At 38.0% G+C, this 27,376-nt stretch overlaps 1 protein-coding gene across 10 annotated transcripts in view; it reads left to right on the plus strand.

Annotated features, from left to right (window-relative positions):
* STAG1 (STAG1 cohesin complex component) overlaps window positions 1-27,376 on the plus strand; it is a 187,481-nt gene that overhangs the window by 137,466 nt on the left and 22,639 nt on the right. For all 10 annotated transcript variants that reach the window (XM_083848713.1, XM_083848712.1, XM_083848709.1 and 7 more), the window contains 8 exons: window positions 1,657-1,749; window positions 1,872-1,961; window positions 2,143-2,346; window positions 4,361-4,431; window positions 9,791-9,878; window positions 11,412-11,492; window positions 20,190-20,282; window positions 24,727-24,901. In XM_083848713.1, the coding sequence (XP_083704839.1) occupies window positions 1,657-1,749; window positions 1,872-1,961; window positions 2,143-2,346; window positions 4,361-4,431; window positions 9,791-9,878; window positions 11,412-11,492; window positions 20,190-20,282; window positions 24,727-24,901 (895 nt within the window). The remainder of the gene's footprint in view (window positions 1-1,656; window positions 1,750-1,871; window positions 1,962-2,142; window positions 2,347-4,360; window positions 4,432-9,790; window positions 9,879-11,411; window positions 11,493-20,189; window positions 20,283-24,726; window positions 24,902-27,376) is intronic.

Consider the following 27,376-nt stretch of genomic DNA (forward strand, 5'->3'; position numbering starts at 1 on the left):
AAAGGTACTTCCTCAGATTTGCATGGGCATGTAAATATCTGCTGTTAATAAAACCATATTGCAAGTATAACTTTACTTCATGTTTTGCCTCTAGCTGTAAACCATTCTAGAAGATGAAACAATCTTTAAATTGAAGGAAATATTCATGTTTGTATTTTCTGTTTGGAGCACCAAATAATGTACTATTAGCTTTCTGGGTAATTTTTTTCTCTCAAAAGATCTACGTTTCAGTTGACTTCACAAAATTTCTTAGTCTTAGATTTTCAATGTCTCTATTTTTACAAAGGTAAAGAATAAATGTCACCTTCTGAAGGATGATCAAAAGAGCACCAAGATCATCCTTAGGGACCCAGCTTAATAGCATCACTGAACTGAGCAATGTTTGGTCACCAGGATACGACTGGGTTGTTCGGGTGTGGGATCCTGAGTTGCTAACTGCCTGAGTTGCTAGCTGCATTCGTCTTGCCTTCTGATGAGCCAGCAGCTTTTGCTGGCATGGGCAGGTGCTGCACTGTGTGCTCGGACGGGAGTTGTATTTGCTGCCCTGTGTATCCATCTGCTGTGTGCTATGGAAGTGTTTTCTGACCTTACTGACAAACCTTTAGCTGTTCCCCTTCACTTCCATGGTCATTTGGGGTTCCTGCTTACCCAATAGGCTACTTGTCATCCAAGCACGTTTTGTTTCCAGCTGTTCCTTCTGACTCAAAGGTGTAGGTATGACATTTAGCTTTTGCTTCTTTTCAGTTAGATCATGAGTTGTGGGTTGGTAACTGCAGAGATCTCTTGACTTGTCAGTAGAGGTTTGTCATGTTCTCATGATCTCACTAGCATATTCTCTGAGCTGAAATGGGAGCAGATTTCTAATTATGCACTCACGTTCTTGTGAAATAGTTTCCACTCTGACTTTAGCTTGTAACCCTTACTGTGCAGTCTGGCAGCTTTGCTATATGTAAATCTTCAGCTAACTTTAATATTTTGTTATAATTATTTGTTTTCAAAAGTATTCTATATGACCGCTCTCCTTTTCTGAAGCCAAGAAGCCAACTCTAAGCTTTTATGAATCGTGCTGTATTGATTATTATCTATCTATTCATTGTTTCAAGGTGGTTTTGTGATGACAGCATTTGTAGCTTCAACATACCTGTCACTGAAATTTGTAAATGAGTTCTGTGAACTTGGATGTATGTTCTCACTGAGAATTACGTTCCAGTTTAGAGATGAGGCCATTAATCTGTTAATGAAAATCACTGTTACAGTGTGGTTTGGTTTTGGTTTTCTTAATTATACTTCAGTTCGCCCTGAGGTCTTACAATGAACACTTTGTTTAATGTGTGAGAAGCAGAGCTCAATTCATTTGGAAGCAGTAACAAAACTTCCACTGACATGGGTTATATTTGAATTTCAATCCTAAAAACATGTTGATGTGTAGCAACAATATCAGGCTGGATGATGTGATATTTTCCTTTTCAGTCACTTCATTTAGGACACATGGTCCTCCTATTTAATCACTCTTCATGTGTTTTTGAGTGTTTTTCCCTCCTCTTTTGATTTATTAAAAATGTACTTGCATGAGTTTTTGTTTTTAATATCAACATCAAAAAATTAATACTATATGAAGAAATTATATTTACTGTAGCTATTTTTGATCACTTGCAGGTCTTGACAGCAAAAGAAAGAAAAACTCAGATAGATGACAGAAATAAATTGACTGAGCATTTCATTATTGCACTTCCTATGTTGCTGTCAAAGGTACCATTTTCTATAAAATAAATTGCTCACTGGCATTTACAACTGACTTTAAACTTTTTTATTTTGTAGTGTAGATGTTTATTTTTACTTCACTGTTTTGTTTTGTTTCAATGACATTCTAGTATTCCGCTGATGCAGAGAAGGTTGCAAATCTCCTGCAAATCCCTCAGTATTTTGATCTGGAAATCTATAGCACTGGCAGAATGGAAAAGGTATAGTACCTTGGGCAAGAATGCTGGTTGCTTTCAAGTATCTGATAGTTATTCTAGTCACACAGCACTGTGCCTTCATTTGGCATATTAGCAATCTAACCTGGTGTATTTTTGACTGACTTTTTCTTTGAGTTTCGTTGTTCGTACAAGGTGAAAGCTGAGCTTCTTTTCTGATCTACAGCATCTGGATGCCTTACTGAAACAGATTAAGTTTGTTGTGGAAAAGCATGTGGAATCGGATGTTCTTGAAGCCTGCAGCAAAACCTACAGCATACTCTGTAGTGAAGAATATACAATCCAAAACAGAGTTGACATAGCCCACAGCCAACTTATTGATGAATTTGTGGATCGATTCAACCATTCTGTAGAGGATCTGCTGCAGGAGGTTTGTTTCCTTAAAATGAATTTAGTTAGACTATGTAAAATACATTATGATAGACTAGAGAAAAATATTCCTATTAAGTCATGAAGTTACCAATGTGAAGAGATAGTACAGCAGCAACTGTATCATAATTATTTGGAACTATTTCTTCATGTGGAAAATTCCCTGGACTAGCATTAAATCTGCAAAGAATTGATGCTGTAAAACAAAGACCACAGGAAAATCCTACTTCTGAAAATGTATTCTAGTATTTAAACAGTTCACATGTGAAATGAAATGGATGAATAGGTGAAAGCTGAGGAAAAATACAGAGAAAGGTGCATTTACATTTATGCTTGGGGTGATTCCAGTAGTCCCAAATGGATATGCAGGCTGCAGAATTAAAATTGGATTAAGTCTTGAATGGAAGAGAGGATTTAGGCAAATATTTATGATGGCCTATTGAAAGAGCTCTGGAAAGTAGGAAATAAAGATACAGGTCTGAAACCTGGAGGTGTCTGGGATTTTCTTCCCCTGAAGAATTTATTCTTCAAAATGCATAAGACAGAATACATTAAATAAGGATAGAAACCTTACTCATTTTTTCTTGCTTTACATAAATTTGTGTAGCACTACCTAATTTGTTGTAATTCTCCTGCTTTTTAAACATAACTTAGGGGCTGCATAGATCTTTTTCTGCACATCATATTGTCATGCATTGTGATAAATCCACTTAATTTTTGATGTACATTTCTAGAAAATTAAGCTACAGTCTTTCTTTTAGAACTGTGTATTAAATAAATTGTTTTTTGTCTTTAAGTAATATGTTATATACATACAAACTTGTCATTTCAGACTAGATAAAAACTGAGTAAATAAAAATAAAATTTTATTTATAGAGTAAATAAAAATAAAGATGTATGACATGGAGAAAGATGTGGAGACAAAAATAAGACAAAAGTGAGAGTAAGCAAGAAAGAATATAGCAATAGCAAGGATTTAAAATGCTGGCCTTTTTGATATTCTCTGCTGGATGATTCTTTGCAGAATAACTGATTTTCATAAGTTTATTTTATCATTTCAAAGAGATTTTATATTTGAAAATTTGTATACTTGTAATCAAGCAAGTATTACATTGTTTTACAGCTTCCCACTAGGTTGATAATGAGAGAAACATTGATTGACAATTGCATCTGAATGCAGGGAGATGTTTTAATTGTTGGCCTTTAGCTGGAAAACAGCTAAACAACTGTTCTGATTGATCAAAACAAAATGGAGAAGAATTGCTTTAAGTGGATTACCTATTTCAGAGAATTGCTGGAAAAAATAAGTTTCAGAAGCATCTTATTTCCACTTGTTTTTCAGTTTAAAGGAAATATTAGGATAATGATATTTTAAAACGTAAAAAAAAAATGAAAAATTAAAGATTTGTTTGAGTTGTGCAGTATTTATTCTTGGACTGTTGTCTCCCCAGATTTGTAAATCTTAAAACCAAAAACAAGCAACAAAAAAAGCTTCCATCCAGTTCTGACTATTTGTCATTCTGTGCAATGTAATTGTCACGTATTACAGTGTGTGACACAGTGAATAGCAATGAAGGATATGAAAAGAAAGGAATTTTCCCACTGACCATTTTAAAATACTTTCTATTGACATCTGCAGGTATCTGGTGCAGAATGAGGCAAGCATTCGGCTTTATACTGGTAGCACATTCTTCAGCTCATGGTTAAATTGCAGTTCAGTCCTTTCTGTAAAATTAGATTTTTTTTTTTTTTTTTTTGTCCAGGGAATGGTTTCTACTACTGGAGGATTCTGTTTTTGGTTTTTTTGCATATTGTTGGGTGATCTTGCTTTTCCTAGTGCTATGCAGTAGTTATTTAATTATTATTATTACGGAATCTAGATAAAAGTCATTGTAAAATTTAGATTCCATTTTGCTGTCAACATAAAACCTCAAAGAAATGTGCTCCTCTCTATGCAGAAATGTACTCTCGGGTGAACTGCCGAACTCCATTCATGAATTTCTTTTCATTTTTAGGGAGAAGAAGCTGATGACGATGACATATACAATGTTCTTTCAACGTTAAAGAGGTTAACCTCTTTTCACAAGTATGTGTTTTGTTCCCTTGAAAATTTGCAGTTATCATTTCAGCAAGTATTAGCTGGTGTCTGGTGTTAAAAAATGAGAACATTTAAGGTGTAAAATACGAAATAGAGATTGATGAATGACTGGTGGCATTTGTACTACTGCTTGGATTCACCAGCGTCCTTGGTTAGTTAATGGCTACTTTTACAGATTTGGTTTGCAAATGGCATAACCTCCCTTGCACTAAATGATTTTATACCTGTTCTACCACAAAAATGATACTCTTCTGCATGACATACAGTCAGTGCACAAGGGACACTTCTTATCTCTGGCACCTGTGGATGCAAAATAAATCTTTGCTTTGACCTTCAGCTTAGAAAGGCCCTGGAGGAAGTTGTTTTCTCAGTTTCTCAATGCCTTTGAAGTGTTTCTGCTCAAAATTAGGAAAATGAGCAGTAGTAATAATTAATGATTGATGATAAAAATTTGGAAGATGCTTTCTCTTCCTGCTGAAGTGCCAGGAATAGTTTCTTGTGGAGTTGTTGGCAACATTTTTACTTTGTGGGTTACACAGATTCTCCTTCAGTAAGCTCAGGGTGAACCAGCCAACTGGAACCAGGCAGCAGCTTTCCAGGGTTCTGCTGCTCTCAGTTATACCTTTGGGCACTCTCGTAACTTGTAGAGCAACCTGGAAATTTTCACTTGAATTGTCTGAATTTTGGTATATAGCACAAAGAACTAATCTTCCCCTTGTATCAACTATAGGAAGTAATTGCTCTTGTTAAGCATGTAGGAAAGCTTCATATTCAGATGTCTGAGAGCCACAAATCATTTTTTCCTTATGACAGGATTTGAGAGGATCTTTTTTCTGCCACCTCTTTTATACCGGTTAGTGGTTTTGGTTTGGGGGTTTTGGTTCTCTTTCCTTACTGTGCTTACTATTCACTTATCTTGAATCCTGTATTGGATCACTGTATGATACGGTTCTGAACTGTCTGCTCTTTGTTTCCATTCAACAGGAGTCCCGCAGAGATCATTAAATTGTGTCTAATTTCTGTAGTGCAGCAGGCTGACACGTGCAAATTAGGTTTTCAGTCTCCCTGGTAACACACTGGAGCCACTTCTGCTTTTCCTGAGAGGACTGGTGAAAGCTGTAGTTCACAATGAAGAAAAAAGCACAAATCTAAAGACTTTCCTGAGGTTCTCCCATATTTATTTTTTTCCTTTAGGTTTCCAGTTCTCTAGAGAGAGATTTCAAATTCTAAACAAAGCTTTGTGGAATGACACACAAATTAGGGTAAGGGACGTCTACCTTCATCTTTAAACAATAGGAAAGAGAAAAGAATCAATCTTAAAAGAGCTGAAGAGCAGCTGTGTATCATTTCTCAGCAGATTTGTTATAAATAACAGATTATTATAGAAAGATTATAGTTCAATGGGAATTTCTAATTAATATCTGCTTGCATCTAAAGAAGTAATGAAATCTTTTCATTACTCTACTGAATGTTACATCCGCCGTGACTTATTTGTGAAGGGAAACAATCATACCATCTGAGACAGAATTTTTGCCAAATCTTTAGCTGTGAGGTTAGGATCTTCAATTCTAAACTTGCATTGAGCATTCTTATCTCAAAGTACAGTTGCTCTTGTCAGATACTGTCATTGTCTGTCATCAACCGCAAGCCAAAGTCAATGGAAGAAGTTGAAATTGCAGGCTAACAACAGATACCTTTCAGATCTTATAAAACTGCTCTGACAAAGGAAAGCAGCTGTTGGGAGCTTTGAATAGAAACAAGTCTCTCCTATGTTTCAGTGACAGAAATTTACCTTATTTGTGCTTATGTTTCCTTTGTAGTTACTGCTTCTTCATACTCCAGGAAAAAGTAACCCAGCAAGTTGGAGTGACCATGGCAGGAATTATCAGAAAAGCCTTCCAGACCAAAAACCCTTCTGTACTGAGATTTCCCAAGCCTGAGCTAATCCTCTTTCCAAGTGGATCATTTCTTGGCGATTTTTCATTTGGGAATGACTTAACTTTAAAAGTGGATCCTTAGAAGATCAGGAGGGATATTCTGTAGACCATATTCGCTGCCCAGTTTTCCTCCCATTTAAGCTAATTTAAATCAAGTTTGTTAATGAAGTCAGTCAGTACTAGAAAAGATCCATCTCCCTACATTCTGGAACGGTGCAACCAATTCAATGGGAGATGGATGTTTTGGAAAGGCCATAAAGCTACTTCAAAAAGGGTTTGCAGCACACTTTTTAATAGAGGTCTTTTCATCAAACAAGGATATTCATATTTCAATACGAATGAAATTCATCATTACAATGTTTATTTCCAAGTTTTCAGAATGTAATAATAAGTTCTTTGAGGTCTTCTGCACAGAACACCTGGAGTAAACATCTAAGCTTGTTTTCTAAGATTGTTTTCTTTGCCAGGGTCTCACTGACATTATAGCATTTTTTTCTGTCCTTACATACATGGAGACAATCTTTCCATATAGGCTCAATTCATCTGAGCTTTCACACTTAATATATCAGTGCTGTAGCAGTTTGTGTATCTGCAGTTGTTATTTAATCACTCCAGTTGATTCCATGACATGAATCTCAAGTATCACCTCTTTTCCTCTGGATGTGCCCTTTTCCATACTCCCTTGTGTATAGAACATTGTTTCTTATTTAGAAATCAGGATTGTTGTTATTACTGCCCAGTAGTCCTCAAACATAATACAGAATTTGATTCCTCCCTGCCTCCACTCTGACTTCAGAAGCTTGGTGATGGCTATAGTAACTCTCCAGACACGACTTGTCTTTTTATCAGAATAAGCAGGATCAGGCAGGGCTCTTCCCAGGACAGGTATATTCATGATCAGATCTTCTCTTCCTGTTAGAGAAACCCCTCACTTAACCTTTTTTTCCAGTAGTTGACCAATACATCGTAACAGATTCCTTCAGACTAAGTTATTCAATCTGGAAGAAGTAGAAATTATGATAAATGAAACCTTAGTAGAGAAATAAGACTGCATCCAGCAGAGCTGTTCAAAGCCCAAGGTACTGCTTCTGTGACTTTGTGCTGCTTTAATAAGAGAACAGTTTCATGGGCAGAGAGATCACTTCTGCTCCCAGGAATTTTTGTAGGCTGCTTCTTTCCACGCTTTCAGAAACACTGTGGAGATGGTACCTTTACTTCATCTGACTCCTTTCTGGTTGAAATACGCCCCAGCAGACAGTGCTACCCATAGGGATGAAAATAAACCTCCTTTGATGAAGTATTGGGCCTTGTTTTCTGTAGTCCAGGAAGACTCTGAAATGGAAGGGATTAAGATAAGGAAAATGCTGTGTTGTATGAATTTTCGTTCTTGGAGCCTCAGTGTTGGAAAATCTGAACCTTTGTGGAGGATTGGGTTGTGTCCAAGTTATCTTTTTCACTATCATTTTGGTTGCTAATTAGTTCAAAAGAGACAAAAGTGTACTAGAATATGTCTAAATTTAATGTGGAAGCTTTTATTCAAGGAAGTTTATATTGAAAAAAATACTCTCAAAATTGTCTCTAGTTAGTATTTTTCAGCTTTGGAAGCTGGATAGATCTTCCTGAGGACAGTTGTAAGGCCAAGCTCCAAGCAAAAAGCTAAGGTGCCCCCAGCTGTCAGGATAATGGGGAATGCCCCCTGCAACAGCTGCCTGACAGTAAGGGCTCTAAAATGAAAAGACAGACGTGAGACAATTTTTCATTTTGTATTCTTTGTAGAATAATCTATGGTGATATCTGCCTCTGCACACCAAGGAGATTTTACTGCTTTAATTACAGTGCTGTAATTAAGGAGGTACAACTCTGCCTTGCTAGCAACCCTGTGATTTGCTGAAGCAGGATCTGTGTGCTTTATATGCCTTATCAGAGGCATTTCTCTGACAGCCTATAATTTATCTATAAAATATTTTACTTCCATACTTTGAAGATAAATCCAGAAGGTGGAGGAGATGTTGCTTTTTTGTTTGTTGGGGGGGGGGGGTTGTTTGTTTTGCTTCATTTTAAATTTTCCTATAGTTTTTCTTCTGTTCATGGACCTTAATTAGAAGTTAAGATGCACCTTTGCTTAATGGCACAACCCTAGAGAGCATACTTCATTTATTTTCAGGTCGAGGACACTAAGTGCTATGTTTTCTGTGAAAATTTTATCAGTGAGGTTTTCCAGATTATGGGGCCAACACACTCCAGACTGGGAAACATTTCATACTAAGGGTCTCAGCAGGATCTCAGAGCTCCTGGTTCAGCCTCTGTTCGTTACAGAAGTAGAGAATTATTCTTTCTCACTGAGCAGGGTAGTTAATTATTTAAACAAAGTCAGGCAGCTCCAACACAGGGCAGAAGCAGAGTGGTGGGAAAAGTGGGCATATCTTGGTGATGAAGGTGCTGGGATGAAAGGGAACTAGACGGATGAGACTGCTTTATCTAATTTAGACCAGCCAATTCAGTCTGAGCATCCCTTCTTCTTCCAGGTGAGTATTTTAATCACCACATTTTTTATTATTTTGAGGTGGCATTCTCTGTTATAAACATATAAATGGTTTCAAATTTTCAGTTTTACTCTACTAGAGAACAGTATTAAAACTAAATTTGTTATGAAATATAATTCTTGTCTTTCATGTAACCTTAATGTTTTGTAATTTATTTAGTATTTCTCAGTTCTTTATTAAAAAACTATAATATAAGCTGTTGGAAGTGTGTAAGACTATAAAGTATATGTTGCTAATCTCGTTTGTATTCCTCTCCGTGGCAAATCAGGTTGGTACAATTGAAATGTGAAACACTGAATGGAGGGAGTGGTTAACACCATATCTGTCTCATATACATGTACATCATTCTGACTTTAGATATTCCAGGATGTTTAGTGATAAAATATATTATTTTTCGCCAAATGATAAGGCAGAAGATTATGTAATTTTTCCTTAAAGCAATTTTTCATTCAGTATACACTACTGCAGTTGGGCTATAGTTCCTGCTGCATGCCAGAGAAGTGTCTTCTGAAGTTCTGCCAAAGTTTAGAACAAAAGAGGCAACAATTATGATTTAGAGGCAACACTGAGAAGGGGATTGTAGCTACATTTAAGTAACTTTAAAGTTGCACGGTATGCATCAAGTTTACCTCCTTCCTACAGAAATATAATGTAGTAAAACATTCTTATCCTCTATCATCAGAAAACCTAACTTATGCTTTTAACATGATGTGAACTAATTGTGCAGCTGCCTTGTCAGCATACTCTATTGTCTCGGCTTTGCAAAAATACCGAACTGCTCACTGAGCTGCCAGGTCAGACTATATTCTTGCTGTGATGTGGAGTTTTGGGAAATATAACTAATCTCTTTATTATCTCTCGTTCTAGTGCTCATGATCTCACAAAATGGGATCTGTTCAGTAACTGCTACAGATTACTAAGAACTGGAATTGAACATGGAGCTATGCCAGAACAGGTACCATCAGCAACATGTGTCTTGCATCATCTGAGGATTCAGTGTTTAAAAGACTCTAGTGATAGAGAAGTTTAATAAATTAATGCACTAGTGGCAGTTATTTACGGAAATCATGGAGTCTTAAATGAAGTTACTCTTGTAGTGAAGCACTGTCCATGAGGTGGAAAATCTTGGATACTGCTCTTGTTTTTTCTTTTTACTCTGTGTGATTTTGAGCTACTTGCCTCACCTTTCACCTTTCTCATTTGTAAAGTAAGAAATAACTAATGTTCCTGGCTGTGAAAAGCACTCCATAAGTCATGATCTTTACACAGAAACCCATCATTTGTAAACCTTGGCTGCAGTTCAAATTATTGCAGTTATTGTGCATTGAAGGTACAATGGGTGCTTATGAAAACCACGAACCTTTCTCATTTCAGTTAGAAGCCAGTTGTTAATTCTAATCCAACTTCATTTAGGAAAAAATAAATCCATGACATCCGTTGAAGTGCTTTTGAGGTAGGAGGTGTTGGTAGGTCTGAGGCTTTTCTCACAGCCAACGGAGGTGAAAGTAGCTGGAGCCATAACAGAGACTGACTCTCCTAGCCAAACTCATTGCCACATGCCTGTTTCGAAGCCAAGGCTTTAAGCAGTGGGACCTTCTGCTCTCTCTGCATTTGCTACTTAATGCTGGAATTGTGCTGCCTGGAGGGAAGGGGCCAGCAGATAAAAAAAATGTTCTTGCAACTGCCAGCCATCTTTTCAGCTTCTGGGCTTAGTAGATACATGTGTAAGCTCCTCAAATACTTCTGTAAGGCCTTGGGGAAAAAAACTTCTGAAACCTGAACTCTCCTCAGTATTTCTTTCCTCAGTCCACTGGAAGGAGTTTTCTGGAAAGGAACAGTTTGGCTTTTAGTAATATCTTTTAAAAAAACATTTTTTAAAGCAGCTAAAAGCTGTTACAAACTTGACTTAGTATGCACAGAATCATTAACCGTTGGAAGCATCTTCATACTGAAAAGATTGTGGAATTTTTAACACCTCTTATAGAACTGAAATTTTTAAAAGACATTGATGCTTTTTAGGACATCACAAATACTAATCCTGTCTTTCCATGAGAAAAATATTTATTTACTCTTTTTCGTTTTTAAAAACTGGGCTACTAGTTCATTTGATAATGGAACAAATTTCAAGGCATTTTTACTCGTGAAGTAAGATTTAGAGGTATTTAAACAGATACTTTTGAACTGAGATATGTAGATGTTGGGTTGTACATCTGTCATGCTGTGATGTCACCTTTTGCTGTATTCCCAGGCACAGTTTTCTGTTCTGTTTTGTTTCCTAGCATATCCACAGTATTTTTTTCATTGTAATAGGCTAGTTTCTTATTGCACCAACCTGACCAAGGAAAAACGTACCCTTGAAAATTAAAGATACTACCTGTGAGCTGCTCCTGTTTTTCTCCTCAAAATGCGTTATGCATTTTACATACACTTCACTGATTTGTTTGATATTTCCAACATGCTCAGATTCTGTGTGTTTCCTCTGTTACAGATAGTTGTTCAGGCGCTGCAGTGTTCGCATTACTCTATTCTCTGGCAGCTGGTAAAAATCACTGAAGGCTCCCCTTCCAAAGTAAGTAGATTATACAATCTTTGCTGAAGAAACACAGCTTAACCTAAAAAGACATAAGACCTGATTCTCTTTAACTCCACCAAGTACAGTCATTTCATGCCCTTGTGAAGCTGATATAAAATGTTTGTTTTGACTTACTCACTACTTTAAGATCTGTTTAATATCATGCATATGTCTCAGCAAGCCAAACAAACAGCAGAGGCTTGTCTCCATCAGGATTCGATACTAGTTGATTTTTATATTTTTATTGCTGAAGATACTTAATGCACTTTATTGTGAGTTTGCAGTTTGCATGAATGAATAAGTTGACAATGCTTGCCTAACAGTTGCAGGCAATGCTACTGATTTGCACACCACAGATAGCTTAGATTTTTGTGTATTTAGCTTGTTTACCTTTTACAAACGTCTTTCATGTTGCTAAATATAAATGTAGACTTACTAGCAGGAGACAATACTAATAAAAAGCAAGTTCATGCAAGTGTAATCCACTAAGGACAATGTTACATGTAACTTGATCATTATACTTAGCTTTTCCAGGGCCTATCCTTAGCAATTTCTCAACGAGAGGCCAATACCTGGTCTTTTAGGACTTCTTCAGAAGTAACACATCACATTAAAGTTGTATGAAAACTGTAATAGTAAGTGTACTTCTCCATCAGCTTCAAAAAGTGCTATACTAAAGGACTAATAAAATCAGCGTTTTATGTACTTAAAATGATAATTCTATTGTAATTTTTTTTCAATGCTGACATTGACATTTAAAAGAGCTACTAGAAAATAGGAATTATTGATACTATTTATTCTGAATTTCGGAGGTGTTTTCTCAATCTCTTTGGCATGGTAGTAGTATTTAGTATCACATTTCAATTCCTTATAACTGGAAAAACTGGATATATCCCGTTTGGTTTAAATGAATTCAGAATCTCATCACAATAAAGCATCTCAAGTCCTCCTAGCTAGCAGCATTGTTTTCCTTAGGGAGAAATTTCACTTTGACAGAAGGAGATAAATAACTAAAACTAAATTCAGGAGGCCATATAACACGTTAGCCTGTAAGTCCATAAAACCAACACACCAAATCTTGTTCTAATGGTTCCCTAGTAAAGAAAACTGGACTGCTGGTTATCTGTACTGGGTGCAGGGAGGCAAGAACTTAGAGCACTTTGGTCGACCATTGAAGCCTAGGCGCTGTCTTCAACAGCTTTATTAAATTCTTCCCCAAGTGCTCTGATTGTTGGGGATTTGCTAGGTGACTTACCCACTCCTGAAGATGCCCAGCAACTCTGTCCTCCTGCTTTCTGGGCCTTTGAGCAGTGGATGCTGTCTTACCCTGCTCTGGTTGTATAAGCTCAGAGCATTCAGTGAGCTTATTATCTCCTTTCACTGCATTTTTCCATTTTTTTAAATAAATACAGTGAAGTGGTGCAGTATAATATTGATCATGAAGAGTGATAACCAGTAGCATTACAGGAAAAAAGGTTTTGTGTTTTCTTGTCTCTAAATTTTAGCAAAAGAAGCATACTTACCATAAAATGCAGGTAGCAGCCAATATATATGTCATCTATCTGTACAAGACCTGGTCAAGAGGTTTGCATTTTGGTATTTATGTGGTCTGTTGTTTGCAATTTTGGTATTAATGTGGTCTGTTGTTTGCAATGTCAACAGGATGGTCCAGTTAAACTGAAAGAGAAAAGGCCCTTTACTTTAGTAAATGGGTTTTTCTTGCAGACAAGCTCAGTGCAGTTGTATATTTTTTCCTACTTTTCAAAATAGGATACATTTATATGATGCATTGTTTTATGAAATGGATGAAAAACAGCTTTGACCTTTCATGTGCTTCTAGTACTATTCATGTATTCTGTTCTGACTCATATTAGTCATTCTGTGGATCATAGGAATTTAAAGGACTATGAAAGCTCTGTGGTGAACAACTATTTGAAGTACAAGCCAATTATGTTTCTGGAATCCCCAGTGAAAATCATAATCACTCTAAACTAGAGAGCTCTTATTACTTTAGTGTTTGGGGTTTCACCTCACACCTACAAAAGTAATCAATGTTTTGCATCCTTAGTTCTACGGAGCACTCCATTGATGCCCTTCAGCTCTTCCTACCTGAACAGGAGCCTCAGCTTTGCCCATGTGTTTGTCCTATGTGTTTTTATATGAAACTTTTAATTTTAATTTGTTGACTGTGAAAATGAATACAGAGTGCAGTATATCCATCCTTTAATCTGTTAGATCATTTTACCCATGGTTGTTTGCCGTGATTTAGGCTTGCTTATAAGTTAGCAGACATTAAATGGAATCAATCACTTCAGAAGTAAGATGTATGGGAAGACAAAGTCATTAATGGGGAGCATATCAGAATGAAGAATGGTGTATTTCATTAACATTTTGAAGTTATTCAGGCTCTTAAATGAACAGTTCTAACACATTATTGTAATATGTAGATCCATCTAGCTTTCTAGTGGTCCTTTTCTGTAGCTGTAGCTTTTCTGTACATCTAAGGACATATGGAGGTGATGCTTTGTAGACTGAAGTAGTATCTTTAATAGACCAATGAATATAGCTGTAAAAAAATGATAGGATTTTAGGCACATAAGCCCTTTAGGTTTAAAATAACAGCAGATTTCAATGCAAAATATAAAGTGAGAATAATTTCATGGTTTCCGTTTAGATACAGACCAGGTAAGCTGTCTCTGAAAGAAAAGAAAAAGGTTGTTCGTACCTATAGGAAGGTGGGAGCAAGGGAATTGGAGGTGATAAGAAGCTACCAGGTGGGAGGTAGGAGCTGGATAGTGGGAAGGGAAGGGAAGGGAAGGGAAGGGAAGGGAAGGGAAGGGAAGGGAAGGGAAGGGAAGGGAAGGGAAGGGAAGGGAAGGGAAGGGAAGGGAAGGGAAGGGAAGGGAAGGGAAGGGAAGATAGGTGACAGATGAAAAGGCTAACGGGGAGAAAATAATTTATAATAGGCTGTAAAACTAATCTGTCCAAGTCTTTGTTTGTCTTGTATCTAGTAGATTTATGAATTGTGTTCCCAGGCTCATGTTTAGAAGATGATATTTTTAGATTTCCCTTGAGCATCCAGGCTGAGAGATCAGAGATGGAGGGATTGATTTGTAAGAAATGTTCATCCGCTACCAGCTGGGTCATACTCACAAATAGTAGTTGCTCTGTTGCTCTTTCAAAGTGAGTTCTTTGAGCAGAGTTCAAAATTGCTTAATAATTTTGTTAATAATTTGGTTCTGGGGTAAGGTCATACATGACAGCTAGGGATATACCACTGGGAACAGAATCTTTTAAGAATGAAGTTATTCTTTATCTGGTGTTCAGATGGCTCTTCCAGAAATACAGCCTCTCTCACAAAAGGATTGCCCTTGTTTGGAAGCTGTCTGTTTAGATCACCGTGGCAGGCATTATGCCCAAGCCCAGGATACATTTATTGCTTTCTGTGGGACACTTTGTATTACAGCTGTTGGGCATGTCTTGGATTCTGGCTGACTACATGAGGCTAGGGGTACTGGTGTGTAGGCTTAATATGTGTGGCAGGGAAAAGCTGTTTGACTCTTGTTTAAATCAAATTAGGGTCAAGACAGCTTATTGATTTATTAAAGACACAAAATTGACCTGCAAGCAGTGAAATACATCTCCAGGATCAGTATCAGCAATACAGCAGGTAAACCACAATATTTGACACTTCAGAAATGCTAATTAACATGTACACATTTTGAAGTACCCTGCTGGTAACTATTTACAATTGACTCCAATCCCCTCCCCAACATACACAATTCAGAGTTACACACACATTTAATTACACATGTACACCTCCACTCCCACAGGACGTGGGAGGTGTATGTCCACTGCCCTTCTTTAGGGAGCAGGAGATCCCCTACTTACACACGGCTGCTCTTGGACATGAGGGTGCTCCAGCTTCATGTATATCCATGCCACTTCCTCCAGTCTGCAAATCCATATGCCAGTGCAAAGCACTCTACAGAGTCATCTGGACACCCTTGAGGTGTACGTTCCCACGTGTTGCACCCCAGACTGGCAGTCCTTCAGCTGGATGCAGGCTACTTAGGGCTTGCAGCAGGGAGGATGCCCCGCGAGGCCTAGGGAACGGTGGCAGCGCTGCGTGTCTGGTGTGGTTTCACTGCCCCACTGCTCCACCCCAAGGGGGCTCCTTGATCACAAATTTTCACAACTCTTTTGTAATTCTTTTCAAAGTGATTTCTGCTTTTCTCAAAGGCTTATTGGTAATCTCCTGGTTACTGTTTAATCCGGTCATTTTAAGCAACTTCATTGTTAACTTTCCTTTTAGCATTATCGGTTTTTAGGCAAACAACCCCTCGGAGCGGTTGGTGGTGGCTGCTCTGTCCACACACACTGTTGCACTCATGTTCTCATCATACCGGCTGTTGGTATCCAGGCTTATTACCAAGAGGATGCTCTGCAGATTTCCCCACACTGTGTAATATGGTTTGCAGATTGCAATTTTGATCGTAATGCTTAAGAGAATGATACCAGCATAGAATACTTTAAAGACATTTTAATGTCTTTAATTACTGATTATTTGAAGTAGTAAGAAAGTCCAAATTCTCTGCCAAGTAAGATTCCACCAGTTAACTTAAATACAGCACAGAGTTGAGACAGAGTTATTTCAAAACTCTTTTTCAAGGTGTCCTGTGGAAAAAAATGGCATCCTGTAGTGTCATCTTGGAGTCTAAAATCTGGAAGGAAACATTGATTGGTGGGTAAGGATGAAATGCATAAGCCTGGAAGTGTCCTTACTCCAGTGCTCTGATCATTGGCCTTGCCTCTTGGAAGCGTTCAGAAGAGGCCGAGGCCAGCACCGTGGCTGTCGGTGAGCAGAGCAGGGCTCTTCGTGGTAACTTGCACACTGCTCGGGGGAGGTGATTTATATTGTGCCATTTGTGGGACCGGTCTGTTGTAGCCTAGAGAAAAAGCTTTCTTCAAATTAAAAGGGGCTTGAAGGTAGTTTCAAAGGAAACTGATAATTTCCCAGTGAGAGTTCTCTTGTCTGTAGATCATAGGGAACAAGTCCAGTGCTTTGAGGTAGAAGACAGGTATTAGATTATACAGGTTTTTTTTTCCATCTAGATCTATGCATGTATTCAATAAACCAGGTGCCTGGGACTGTTGTACAATGCACTGTGCATGTACATAATGAAAAGGAAATATCTATAGAAGAATAGAGTCCTAAATCTTATAACAGTAAGAAAAAGGATGAATAGAGCAGGCATTCATAGGCAAGACAAAGGCGAAACAGTTCTGAACGAGCAGCAGCCAGACTAGCCAAATGCATAGCTATTACTAGCTGATTAGTAGGCGGAGGAATTAGTAGAGAGGAATTAAAGAGGGATTTCAAGAACAACGTAGTGACTTGGTGACTTTTCATATTTATATTGGCACAATGAAAGCAAGCACAAAATGCTGAAGGGAAGAAAAGAGTCACAAGGTGCAAAAGGTTGTGCTCCACAGTAGCATCGAGAGCTAAGGGCTCTTGAACATTGTAATGTTTCTCAAAGAATTGGAGTTGCAAGAAGAAGGAAGTGAATACTCAATACAAGTAGTTTAGAGGAAAGGCAATGGGAAAATATGAAGAAAAGCCACTAGCAAAAGTACAGCATTTCTGAAAAGCTTAAATGGGGGGGGGGGGGGAACACTTCAGTTTAAAGCTAGAAAATAACTGCAAAATTTTAGGTAAGTCTTGTGAATACAGTTGTTCAGTTACAGTTGGTGGCAAAAACAGTCTAAGTCCTTGCTCTTAGTGGCTCATTCTTGTTCCATGTACTAGTTAAATTTTAAGATATAAGCTGTACAGTTCTGGAAAGGATTATTTTTATCCTGGGTCACTTCAGTAATTCAGTTCGCAGTGTGACCCCATGGCTTTACCTTAGCAACCTAGAGGACAGTAAATTTTTTATACCATTCTTCTGCTGAAGCCCACATAGCATGTAATCACACCTCAAGAACCTTGGCTGTGTTCCTTAGAGTGGTGAAAGACTTGAAAATCGAATTCATTTTTTTCCATACCATTTTCTTAAACAAACAAACAGACAAATAAGCAAAAAAGAAAAAATAAAATCATTACCACTCTACAGTAGTCTGGGGATTTCTCCAAATTTAGCAAAGTTCCAGATGGCTCTGTTGCACTGTTCAGGGGGGCTTTCTTTTGCTGTTTCTAACTTTTCAAATTGAATGTTTGTCATGCCGGCAAGCAAGAGGATAATAAATAGCGTATACCTAGGTGTTATTCAGCTGTTGACAGAAAGAAAAATGGTAGACATGCAATTTTTAACCTTTATCTAGGATTTTTTGTGGGTTTTAGTTTCTCTTTTGAATTCGCTAGCATCTAAATGGAAGATAATTATGATGAAAAGCAATTTCTATAGATAGATAGAAATTGAAGTGATTGTAATACCAATATTTAAAGGCATAAATCATATGATTATGTAACACAGCAAACGTATAAGCCTAGCATCAGTCCTAGGTAAAATACTTGGAATGGCTGATAGAAAACAGTCAGTACAAGGCTGAAGGACACAAAGAACATGGCCAACAAATGAGACTGGAAGGAATAAGGAAATTTGTTCTTGAGAAGATTGTATTTTTGACTGATAAAAACACTATTTTGAAATACCAATTTCTGTGGACATTAGTATCACATTGCATTTCAGGTTAATATGTGCATTTAATGTAATTTATATTCAGTATCTCAAAACTGGTTAATATATTAGATGAAAATTGAAATTGGGAAATCATCACACAATGCAACAGCTTCTGATGCATTCCAAGAGGAATCCATTTGCAGCTAAAAACTGATTATTATTTTTAACAATTATGAGGGAAGGTAAAGTAAAACTTTTTAAAATGCGGATCAATTGATAAACAAATTACAATTAAATAAGCAAAGAGGCATGTTAATGCAGCCAAACAGAAGACATATCTGGGAACAAGAATGCTGATCAGTGGAAAGTTGTGACTTAGAAGAGAGCAGAGCTACCTTACACGTCATGTAATCGTGGTGTAATGCAGTTGCAGAAAGGGATCCTTGCCTTTATTAACAGAGAAAAATGATTAGGAGTAAGAAGGCAATATAACTTATAGATCTTCAGAGTCCAGATTAGAAAACCACACTTAAGTCTATTGAAAATTACGAGAGGTTCAGAGATTTAGGAACACACTGGTTGCTTCAGTGCAGACCTGCCTTCTGTTGTGAATCAGTACAGAAAGAGCATATGGGCCACAAAAAGTCTTTCAGTAAACAAAGAATAACAAGATCTTACGATAGGGTGCAATAAAAGAAATTAACACTAGAAATGAGCCGTATGGATTGAGCATCCATCATAATCAAAAATCAGTGCATATGCACTATGTAGGTTCTTTAGATTTAGGTTAGATGTTGTTCTGTAGGGCACACTGTCTTCCATCGAAAAGCTGATACAGGTAGGTACCATGGAGGGAATGGCAGCAGTAGTGGTATGCCAGCAGCCTCAGTGTGAATTAATGGCTGTGACGAGCCCTCCTTTATATGAAATCTCTGATGGTGAAAGGGAAGAGAAAGATCTTCAAAGCAATGCTTGCAGGTGAATGTAAGAAATGCAGCCGGACAGAGGCAGACAGGGCAGAAGCTGTATTTGTATCGCCTGAGCAATGCAGAGTAGCAGAATCTGTAAATCAGTGCTGACAAAGCTGGTCATTTTGACAAAACATGAAGCTAACACAAAGTCCTAGTGATCTGTGGTTTGTATTTTGTTCCCTGTGTTGAGTTTGGTCCTAATGTAAACAGAGTAATTAAGTAGGTGCCCAGCTATGTAGTTTTCAGTAAATTTCTTGGCTACAAGACAGAGGCTGTCCTAGCTTTTCACATAGGAGCTTTTCACAAATATTTTCTTCTGTAATTTCTTACTTCCAGGTGGCTGTTTGCTACATACTTAGGATTATGCTCCGGTATCTTATGTTTTATTTTGATTTGTTTTCACCAGTTCACTTTGTTATCCGTAAAAAAAATACGTATTCATCAGGGTACGTCATAAGTAGCCCCAGGTCAAAGTACCCAGCTCTCCTATTGAACCCGCCACTTCTGGTACCCACAGCTAAAATATACATGGATTGTCTCTAGATGAAGGTGATCAAACCAGGCATTTATTATTTTTTTTTACCCACAAATCCTTCTTCCTCCAGATCAACAAACCTCCCTCCTTCTTCCCTAAGTCATTAGATTTCTGTGATATGCCTTCACATTTCCAACATCTGCACATGGTTAGGAGAATGTTTTTGTTGAACTCGAGACACCTTATTGGTATTTTTTGTTCACATTGATTAATCTACATACAGAATTCTTTATAAACCACCATGTGTGTTGACCTTGATGTATTGAACATTTTCTTCTGAAACATTTATACTCTACATCCAAATAAAATACAGATAATTTTACCTCAGGAATGTATTGCTTTATTAGTAGTATTTATTACAAGGAACCTTGGGCCATTCTTCTGAAAAATAATGACTTGTTTTACTCTGTGCTATATGAATAGCATACGTTTTATGGCCTCTGTCTATGTTTTGGTAGTGTATAGGATTGAATGTATGAAATTATCACCATCCTCTTGTTTTGATTTGTTCTAGCAAACTTTTATTAATATTTATATATTTCCCTTTTATTCCTTATTCTAGGAGGACTTACTGGTATTGAGGAAAACTGTGAAATCCTTTCTGGCTGTCTGCCAGCAGTGTCTATCAAATGTCAACACTCCAGTAAAAGAACAGGTAAGAGAAATGTCTGTCACATGCTTTTACAAAAGTGTGAGTATTGAACTGTAGGAAAACTCAAGATGACACTTACTACACCAAAGTTAAAATAAAGTCATGTGTGCCTTCTGTCTAAGTAAAACTGAACAAACACTTCATAAAAAGAATTATATTAAAATTACCTTCAAAGCACAGCTAATGTCAGATTCACTTTTGATATAATAGTGGATGCTTAGGCTCATGTTCAGCTGTCTGTAGGCATCTAACTGAATCACCAAAAATTAAAGTCTATTCCTTTACTTAATTACTGTATTAATAGACAGAAACAGGCACTTTTAGAGGATGATTGAGACCTCAAATTGGCTAAATCTTTCTCTGCGTGTTTCTGGATTTTTTTCCCTAGTATTGAGTAATAGAGAATTTAGAGTGACTACTTTCCTACACAAGTCAAATGTCTGAATTTAGATTGGAAGAATTGAAGCCTTGATATTTATCATTATTTTGTCATCCTAATAATTCCATTAAATGTAGCAATGCATGCTAATTTTTGTGTCTCTTTTACCCATGGTAGCTAATGAGAGAAAACTGAGGTTTCTAGCAGTACACATCATACTTCTCTATATTTTCTAGCAGGAAATCTATGTTAATTAATTTTACAAAAATACTCTGAATTGCACTAAGAATGTAGTTTCACACTATGCAAAACTAGTTGCTTGACTGGTAGTTATGTCGCCTTGGTAAATCAGAAAAAAATATCCAGTTACACAGTGTCTTCATTATATAAAAAACAAGATCTGGAGGGGGTTTTTTAGATTCTCATGAATGTGGTCATTACAGCTCAGGTTGCTGTGCTTCCCTATTTGGAAAGCTGACTGAAAACATAAGTGCGTACATTTGTCTACATGTGAGCGTATGCCAAAGGTTTGTGTTTATGAAATATAATTATAGTAAGGTATCCATTTTGGGGGATTCAGTGTAGTTATCCAGTTATCTGTGTTAGATTTTTGGAAAGGCCAAGTGCCGGGTCCTGCACCTGGGCTGCAACAACCCCAAGCAGAGCTACAGGCTGGGAGATGAGTGGCTGGAAAGCTGCCTGGCCGAGAAGGACCTGGGAGTATTGGTGGATAGTCGGCTGAATATGAGCCAGCAGTGTGCTCAGGTGGCCAAGAAGGCCAACGGCATCCTGGCCTGTATAAGAAGCAGTGTGGCCAGCAGGTCGAGGGAAGTGATTGTGCCCCTGTACTCGGCTCTGGTGAGGCCGCACCTCGAGTACTGTGTTCAGTTTTGGGCCCCTCGCTACAGGAAGGACATGGACGTGCTCGAGCGAGTCCAGAGAAGGGCGACCAAGCTGGTGAGGGGTCTGGAGAACAAGTCTTACGAGGAGCGGCTGAGGGAGCTGGGCTTGTTCAGCCTGGAGAAGAGGAGGCTCAGGGGAGACCTCATCGCTCTCTACAGTTACCTGAAAGGAGGCTGTAGAGAGGTGGGGGTTGGTCTATTCTCCCACGTGCCTGGTGACAGGACGAGGGGGAATGGGCTAAAGTTGCGACAGGGGAGTTTTAGGTTGGATGTTAGGAAGTACTTCTTTACCGAAAGGGTTATTAAGCATTGGAACGGGCTGCCCAGGGAGGTGGTGGAGTCACCATCCCTGGAGGTCTTTAAAAGACGTTTAGATGTAGAGCTTAGGGATATGGTTTAGTGGAGTACTTAGTGTTAGGTCGGAGGTTGGACTCGATGATCTTGAGGTCTCTTCCAACCTAGAGAAATCTGTGTGAATCTGTGAAAGCCACACATGCACAGAGTGAGAAGCTTCTGCTATGTATGTCTAGAAATTGAAATAAAAGAAATTAAATCCAAGGAGGAGTTGAAATAATTTGTGGTCTCTACAATAAACAATAGCTGCTTTGTTTGCAAAGATCTTAGGAATGTTTGCTGATTTCTATCAGGTCTGTTGACATCTTTTAGTTGTCTAAAATTGCATTTCTGTGTCAGCACTTCCATGATTTTGCAAAGACTGTAACTAAATGGCACACATTTACTTGCTTATGTTTTTTTTAAAAGATAATACTTCTTAAAAGATAGTTTTATTTTTTCAAGAGATAGCTCTGCTTGGCATTTACGCTGTGTTCTGCAAGTTGATAAATATGAATATTAAAGGCTCAGAGATCTTCCTACCTTATGTATTTTTAAAGGACTCTTATATGTCATTGTCTTGCAGCAGATTTAAGTTTCGTAATTATATTTAGTACTCTGAGTAGTTACTCTTAACATAGAATATATTTTATTAACATTGTATAATGTGAAGATAATGTCTAACTTCATGAAAATACTAACGATTCTAGCATAAACTAGGTTTAATGTTGCTTCTACATCAACAAGTGGTAAATGATCCTTACCATTACTGCCATGTTTTTGTGCTTGATGTATTTTGAAATGTTTTAATTCTCTTTCTCTCAAATCTTCTTTTCATTGGTAATTTAAACGTTTCTTAGAAGCTCCTTTTCAGTTCACAATTCTGTGGAAGTTTTCAAGACTCTGCTAGACAAAGCCATGACCAACCAGATGTAGAGACAGCAAGAGTCCCAGTCAGAGTAGGTTGGGCTAGAGACCTTCCAACTAATTCTTCTATGAACTTTTTAATTTTCTTCCTTAAAAAGTCTCTTTCTGCAAGTGCAGGAACTGTTCCTTAATCCTTTTATTTTGCTAGATCTTTTGAGAATTCATGTTATATTTTCTCACTAGCTTATTTGTTTCTTAATCTATACATTATTCTCAGAGAAGATCAATTACATATCGAAGGAGAGAAAAATGTGTTAAGTATTTATTAGAAACAGAACTGAAACATTCCAAATTTTCTTAGACTGAGTGAAATAAATCTGTGACTAGACATATTTACAATATATAGACATTTGTACATGCTGTCTTTATATTGATCAGAAATAAAAACTTTCAGTGTGTGATTTGTATCCACCTGTTTTTTAGAGGTCTACATTAGTATTAGCTTGAATGTCAAATGTCAAATGCATGTCAAAGGAGTTTAGAGCAGCTGAGATCATCACTGAAATCAATCCCGATGTTTTTTAGATGCTGTGAAGAAAAATCCCAAATACTGGCACCTGTCTCCAAAGTCTAAATTGATCATGGTTTACAACTATTTGCATTTTGTTCTTGTGTAAGTGTAGCTCACTCGGATTTTATAACATACTCCACGAGATGAGTGAGCTGCTCTGACACTCAGAATTCACAAAGATTTCATGTTGGAAGTTTGTAAAGCAGGTTGCTCTCACAGCTTTTCTGAAGGTTCAAAAATATGTTTAAATACACATTTAACTGTGTTTCTCCTCACCTACCTAAACACTTGTTCTAAAGTCAGTCTTAAACACTAATAGGTGGGAGTTTATAAAAGCATGCATTCAGCTGTTTGTAGAGGGGAATATAGGGCTGAATTAAAGCCTATGCTGGATTTCATTAATCAGACAGGGCTATTCTGCAGTCTGTGTTCATTTGAAAACCCCTTTGGCCTACCCCCTACCTGGGAATTGTGATTGATACTGCCCGGAGTGAGACTCCTGCAGGCTCCTGGGAAAGACGCAGCGTATCCAGCGTTGATCTTCTAGGAGTCTTTTTGCACATTTGTACTTTAAACCTTCCTCTCTTTCTCCATTCTCAGAACCAAAGGTTAAAGATAGAGAAACTAAAATGATTAAGAAATTCTATCTGAAAGATGCTCAGGCATTGAATGTAATGCAAATAAATACAGCTAGTTATACTGCTCCAACATAAGCCATTGGGGAGAACAGTATTATTCTCATGCATGAGAGTATACAGATAAACCCTTGAAAGAAACAAAATTACTTATAGCTACTTTTTCTCTTTTCCCAGGTAATGAGGGTATAACAGTAATGAGTAAAAATCATTAAAAATTCTTCCCTGATGGACTGTTACCTAGATTTGAAAGCCATGCAGAATTACTTGATTGTTTCCACAGAGAATTGTTAGAGAAATTCTGCAAAGATTTCATTGCTTACATCTGTTTCCCTGTATTTTCAGGATCTGAGAATGACTCAGCTTGGATTTTACCTTATAATGTTACTCTTTTTTTTTTTTTTCTCATTTAACTTTTCTATCTGTTTATCAACAAGAGGTGTTTTTTCTTTACTACAGTCCTTGGAGCAGAGGTATATTTAGAGTTCTCGTAGAGAAGAAATGGAAGTGTAGTATCATGGATGTGGTACGAGGGGTAAACACAGTTCCCAACATTAGAAATAAAAGGCATAATACTTTAAAGATAATGGAAACCCTAGTGGACGCTTCTCACAGCACAAAAAAAGCTATGAATCAGTATAGTTAAGGACGGATGTTTAATAATAGTGGGAAAACATTTAGAAATCAGATAAATGTTATTTTGTTTTGCACTTACTTGACGTACGCTTCTTACTCTTAATACATCTCTTTTACCTTTCAGGCTTTCATGTTGCTTTGTGATCTCTTGATGATTTTTAGTCATCAGCTGATGACTGGAGGTAGAGAAGGTCTTCAGCCTTTGGTGTTTAATCCAGACTCAGGCCTTCAGTCAGAACTTCTCAGTTTTGTGATGGACCATGTCTTCATTGACCAAGATGATGAAAACCAGAGCATGGGTATGTTTAGCCTTCATGTTTTCTACTTACCTTTTTTCGTAACAAACACATAAGAGAGAAGAAAATAGAATTTTCAGAAAAGTTTGCTCAAAAATGTTTTCAGAATTACTGTTCTTTATTGGGGGGGGGGAGATAAGTGTGAATATGAAGTATTCAATGTTATGTCTGTTAAAGAAGAAAAAGTAGTTACAAAGTTCACTTCATAAAAATGGGTGTTTTCAGAAGACATGGGACTGGCCTGTAAACTACATTTTATTAATCCGTACAAAATTATTTACTGATCTTTTCCTCTGCAGTATTTTTGAAAATAAATACTGTCTTAGTTCAGTGACAGACTTCATTTATCACAGTATCACAGTATCACAGATTTCTAGGTTGGAAGAGACCTCAAGATCATCGAGTCCAACCTCCGACCTAACACTAAGTACTCCACTAAACCATATCGCTAAGCTCTACATCTAAACGTCTTTTAAAGATCTCCAGGGATGGTGACTCCACCACCTCCCTGGGCAGCCCGTTCCAATGCCTAACAACCCTTTCGGTAAAGAAGTACTTCCTAACACCCAACCTAAAACTCCCCTGTCGCAACTTTAGCCCATTCCCCCTCGTCCTGTCACCAGGCACGTGGGAGAACAGACCAACCCCCACCTCTCTACAGCCTCCTTTCAGGTACCTGTAGAGAGCGATGAGGTCTCCCCTGAGCCTCCTCTTCTCCAGGCTGAACAACCCCAGCTCCCTCAGCCGCTCCTCGTAAGACTTGTTCTCCAGACCCCTCACCAGCTTGGTCGCCCTTCTCTGGACTCTCTTGAGCACGTCCATGTCCTTCCTGTAGCGAGGGACCCAAAACTGAACACAGTACTCAAGGTGCGGCCTCACCAGAGCCGAGTACAGGGGCACAATCACTTCCCTAGACCTGCTGGCCACACTGCTTCTTATACAGGCCAGGATGCTGTTGGCCTTCTTGGCCACCTGGGCACACTGCTGGCTCATATTCAGCCGACTATCAACCAACACTCCCGGGTCCTTCTCTGCCAGGCAGCTTTCCAACCACTCATCTCCCAGCCTGTAGCGCTGCTTGGGGTTGTTGTGCCCCAGGTGCAGGACCCGGCACTTGGCCTTGTTGAACTTAAGTATTTATATATATATTTAGTATGGCTTCAAGGGAAAAAGTACGACAGAACAGTACATGGAAGAAAAATCCTTTCAAGTTTCAAAACAGAGTTACAGGACTGTGAGACGAATCTTACCATCAAAGCTCTAGGCAAGGATGGTCTTAAGAAACTCTGGTGTTACTAAATAAATACCCACTCTGCTTTCCCCCCACCCCTCCCCCCTCACCCAAAAAAAAAAAATAATAAATCGAGCTCAGGATTGATTTGAAAATCATTGGAGACTGGGAGACTGCTTGGAGAAGTATTGCGTGTGCTTGCTTGCTTTGTTGTTATTTCCTAGGCATCTGTGTGTGTGTGGCCATGCTTTGAGAAGCGAGAGTTAAAGCATCTCTACTTCCTCAGAAGGATGACTTGAGATTTTTGGCTTTCAGTCAGGAAGGGTTGGATTTGTCATTGACATCTGTTTTTAAATAACTCACTTCTGCTGTGTGTTACAAATGCCTAAGTGAGATACAGAGGTACCCAGCTTCTGAATCCTAAATATCTTTGGACAAGCGATGGATTCCCAGATGGTCGAAAAATATGAAACACGTGCTGAATGTGTACTGTAGTGTTCTTTTTGCACATTTTCTGAATTTCCATTGAACTCAGTTACTTGTATGTTATGGTGGCATGTAAGTGCTATTTTTGATCTGTTAAGACAGTAGTGGGTAGAACTACGGTCTCAGAGAATTTATTCTTGCTCTAAAGGTCCTTTCAGCCTTCTAGATAACATCTTTTTTGAGCATCTTTTTAAGGGTTACAGTGGCCTGAGAAGAATGCATTTTGACACACAACTCCACCAGAAATCCACAGTGCAAGTTAATCATACTTTGTGAGTTCAAAGTTCAGAATAATAAATCAAGAATAGATTTTAGGAGGACAGTATTTATTTTTCTTGGCTCTTGAGGAACATTAGGATTTTTTAACATCCTGTGATTGGACTGGGAAGACAGCAAAAAGATGGATGAAGATCTTTTTATGTAATCTCCATTCCCTAATGCTACTCTGACTCCATGAAGTCCGTGTGATGATTTACAACTTTAGGTATTCAGAACATATCAGTAACTATAAAAAGAAATGAAGAAAAATAGGGGGGTGAGGGAATGCTATTGGGCTTCAATTCTATGGGTTAAATCATCCAAAAAACATCATGTATACATACTCACAGTCAACTCCACTGCTTGTAAGAGGTGTCCTGTGGTACAATATATGACTTACACACTCTGGCTCTGTGGAAACTACAGTAAGAGTGCAGCAAAAGAGTCCCTGTGACACTGTGTTCCTCCTGCCCCCTACACAGGCCTGTATTTCTTTGGACTGG

This window comes from Anser anser (assembly GCF_964211835.1).
Source record: "Anser anser genome assembly, chromosome: 9".
In the NCBI taxonomy this organism is placed as follows: domain Eukaryota; kingdom Metazoa; phylum Chordata; class Aves; order Anseriformes; family Anatidae; genus Anser; species Anser anser.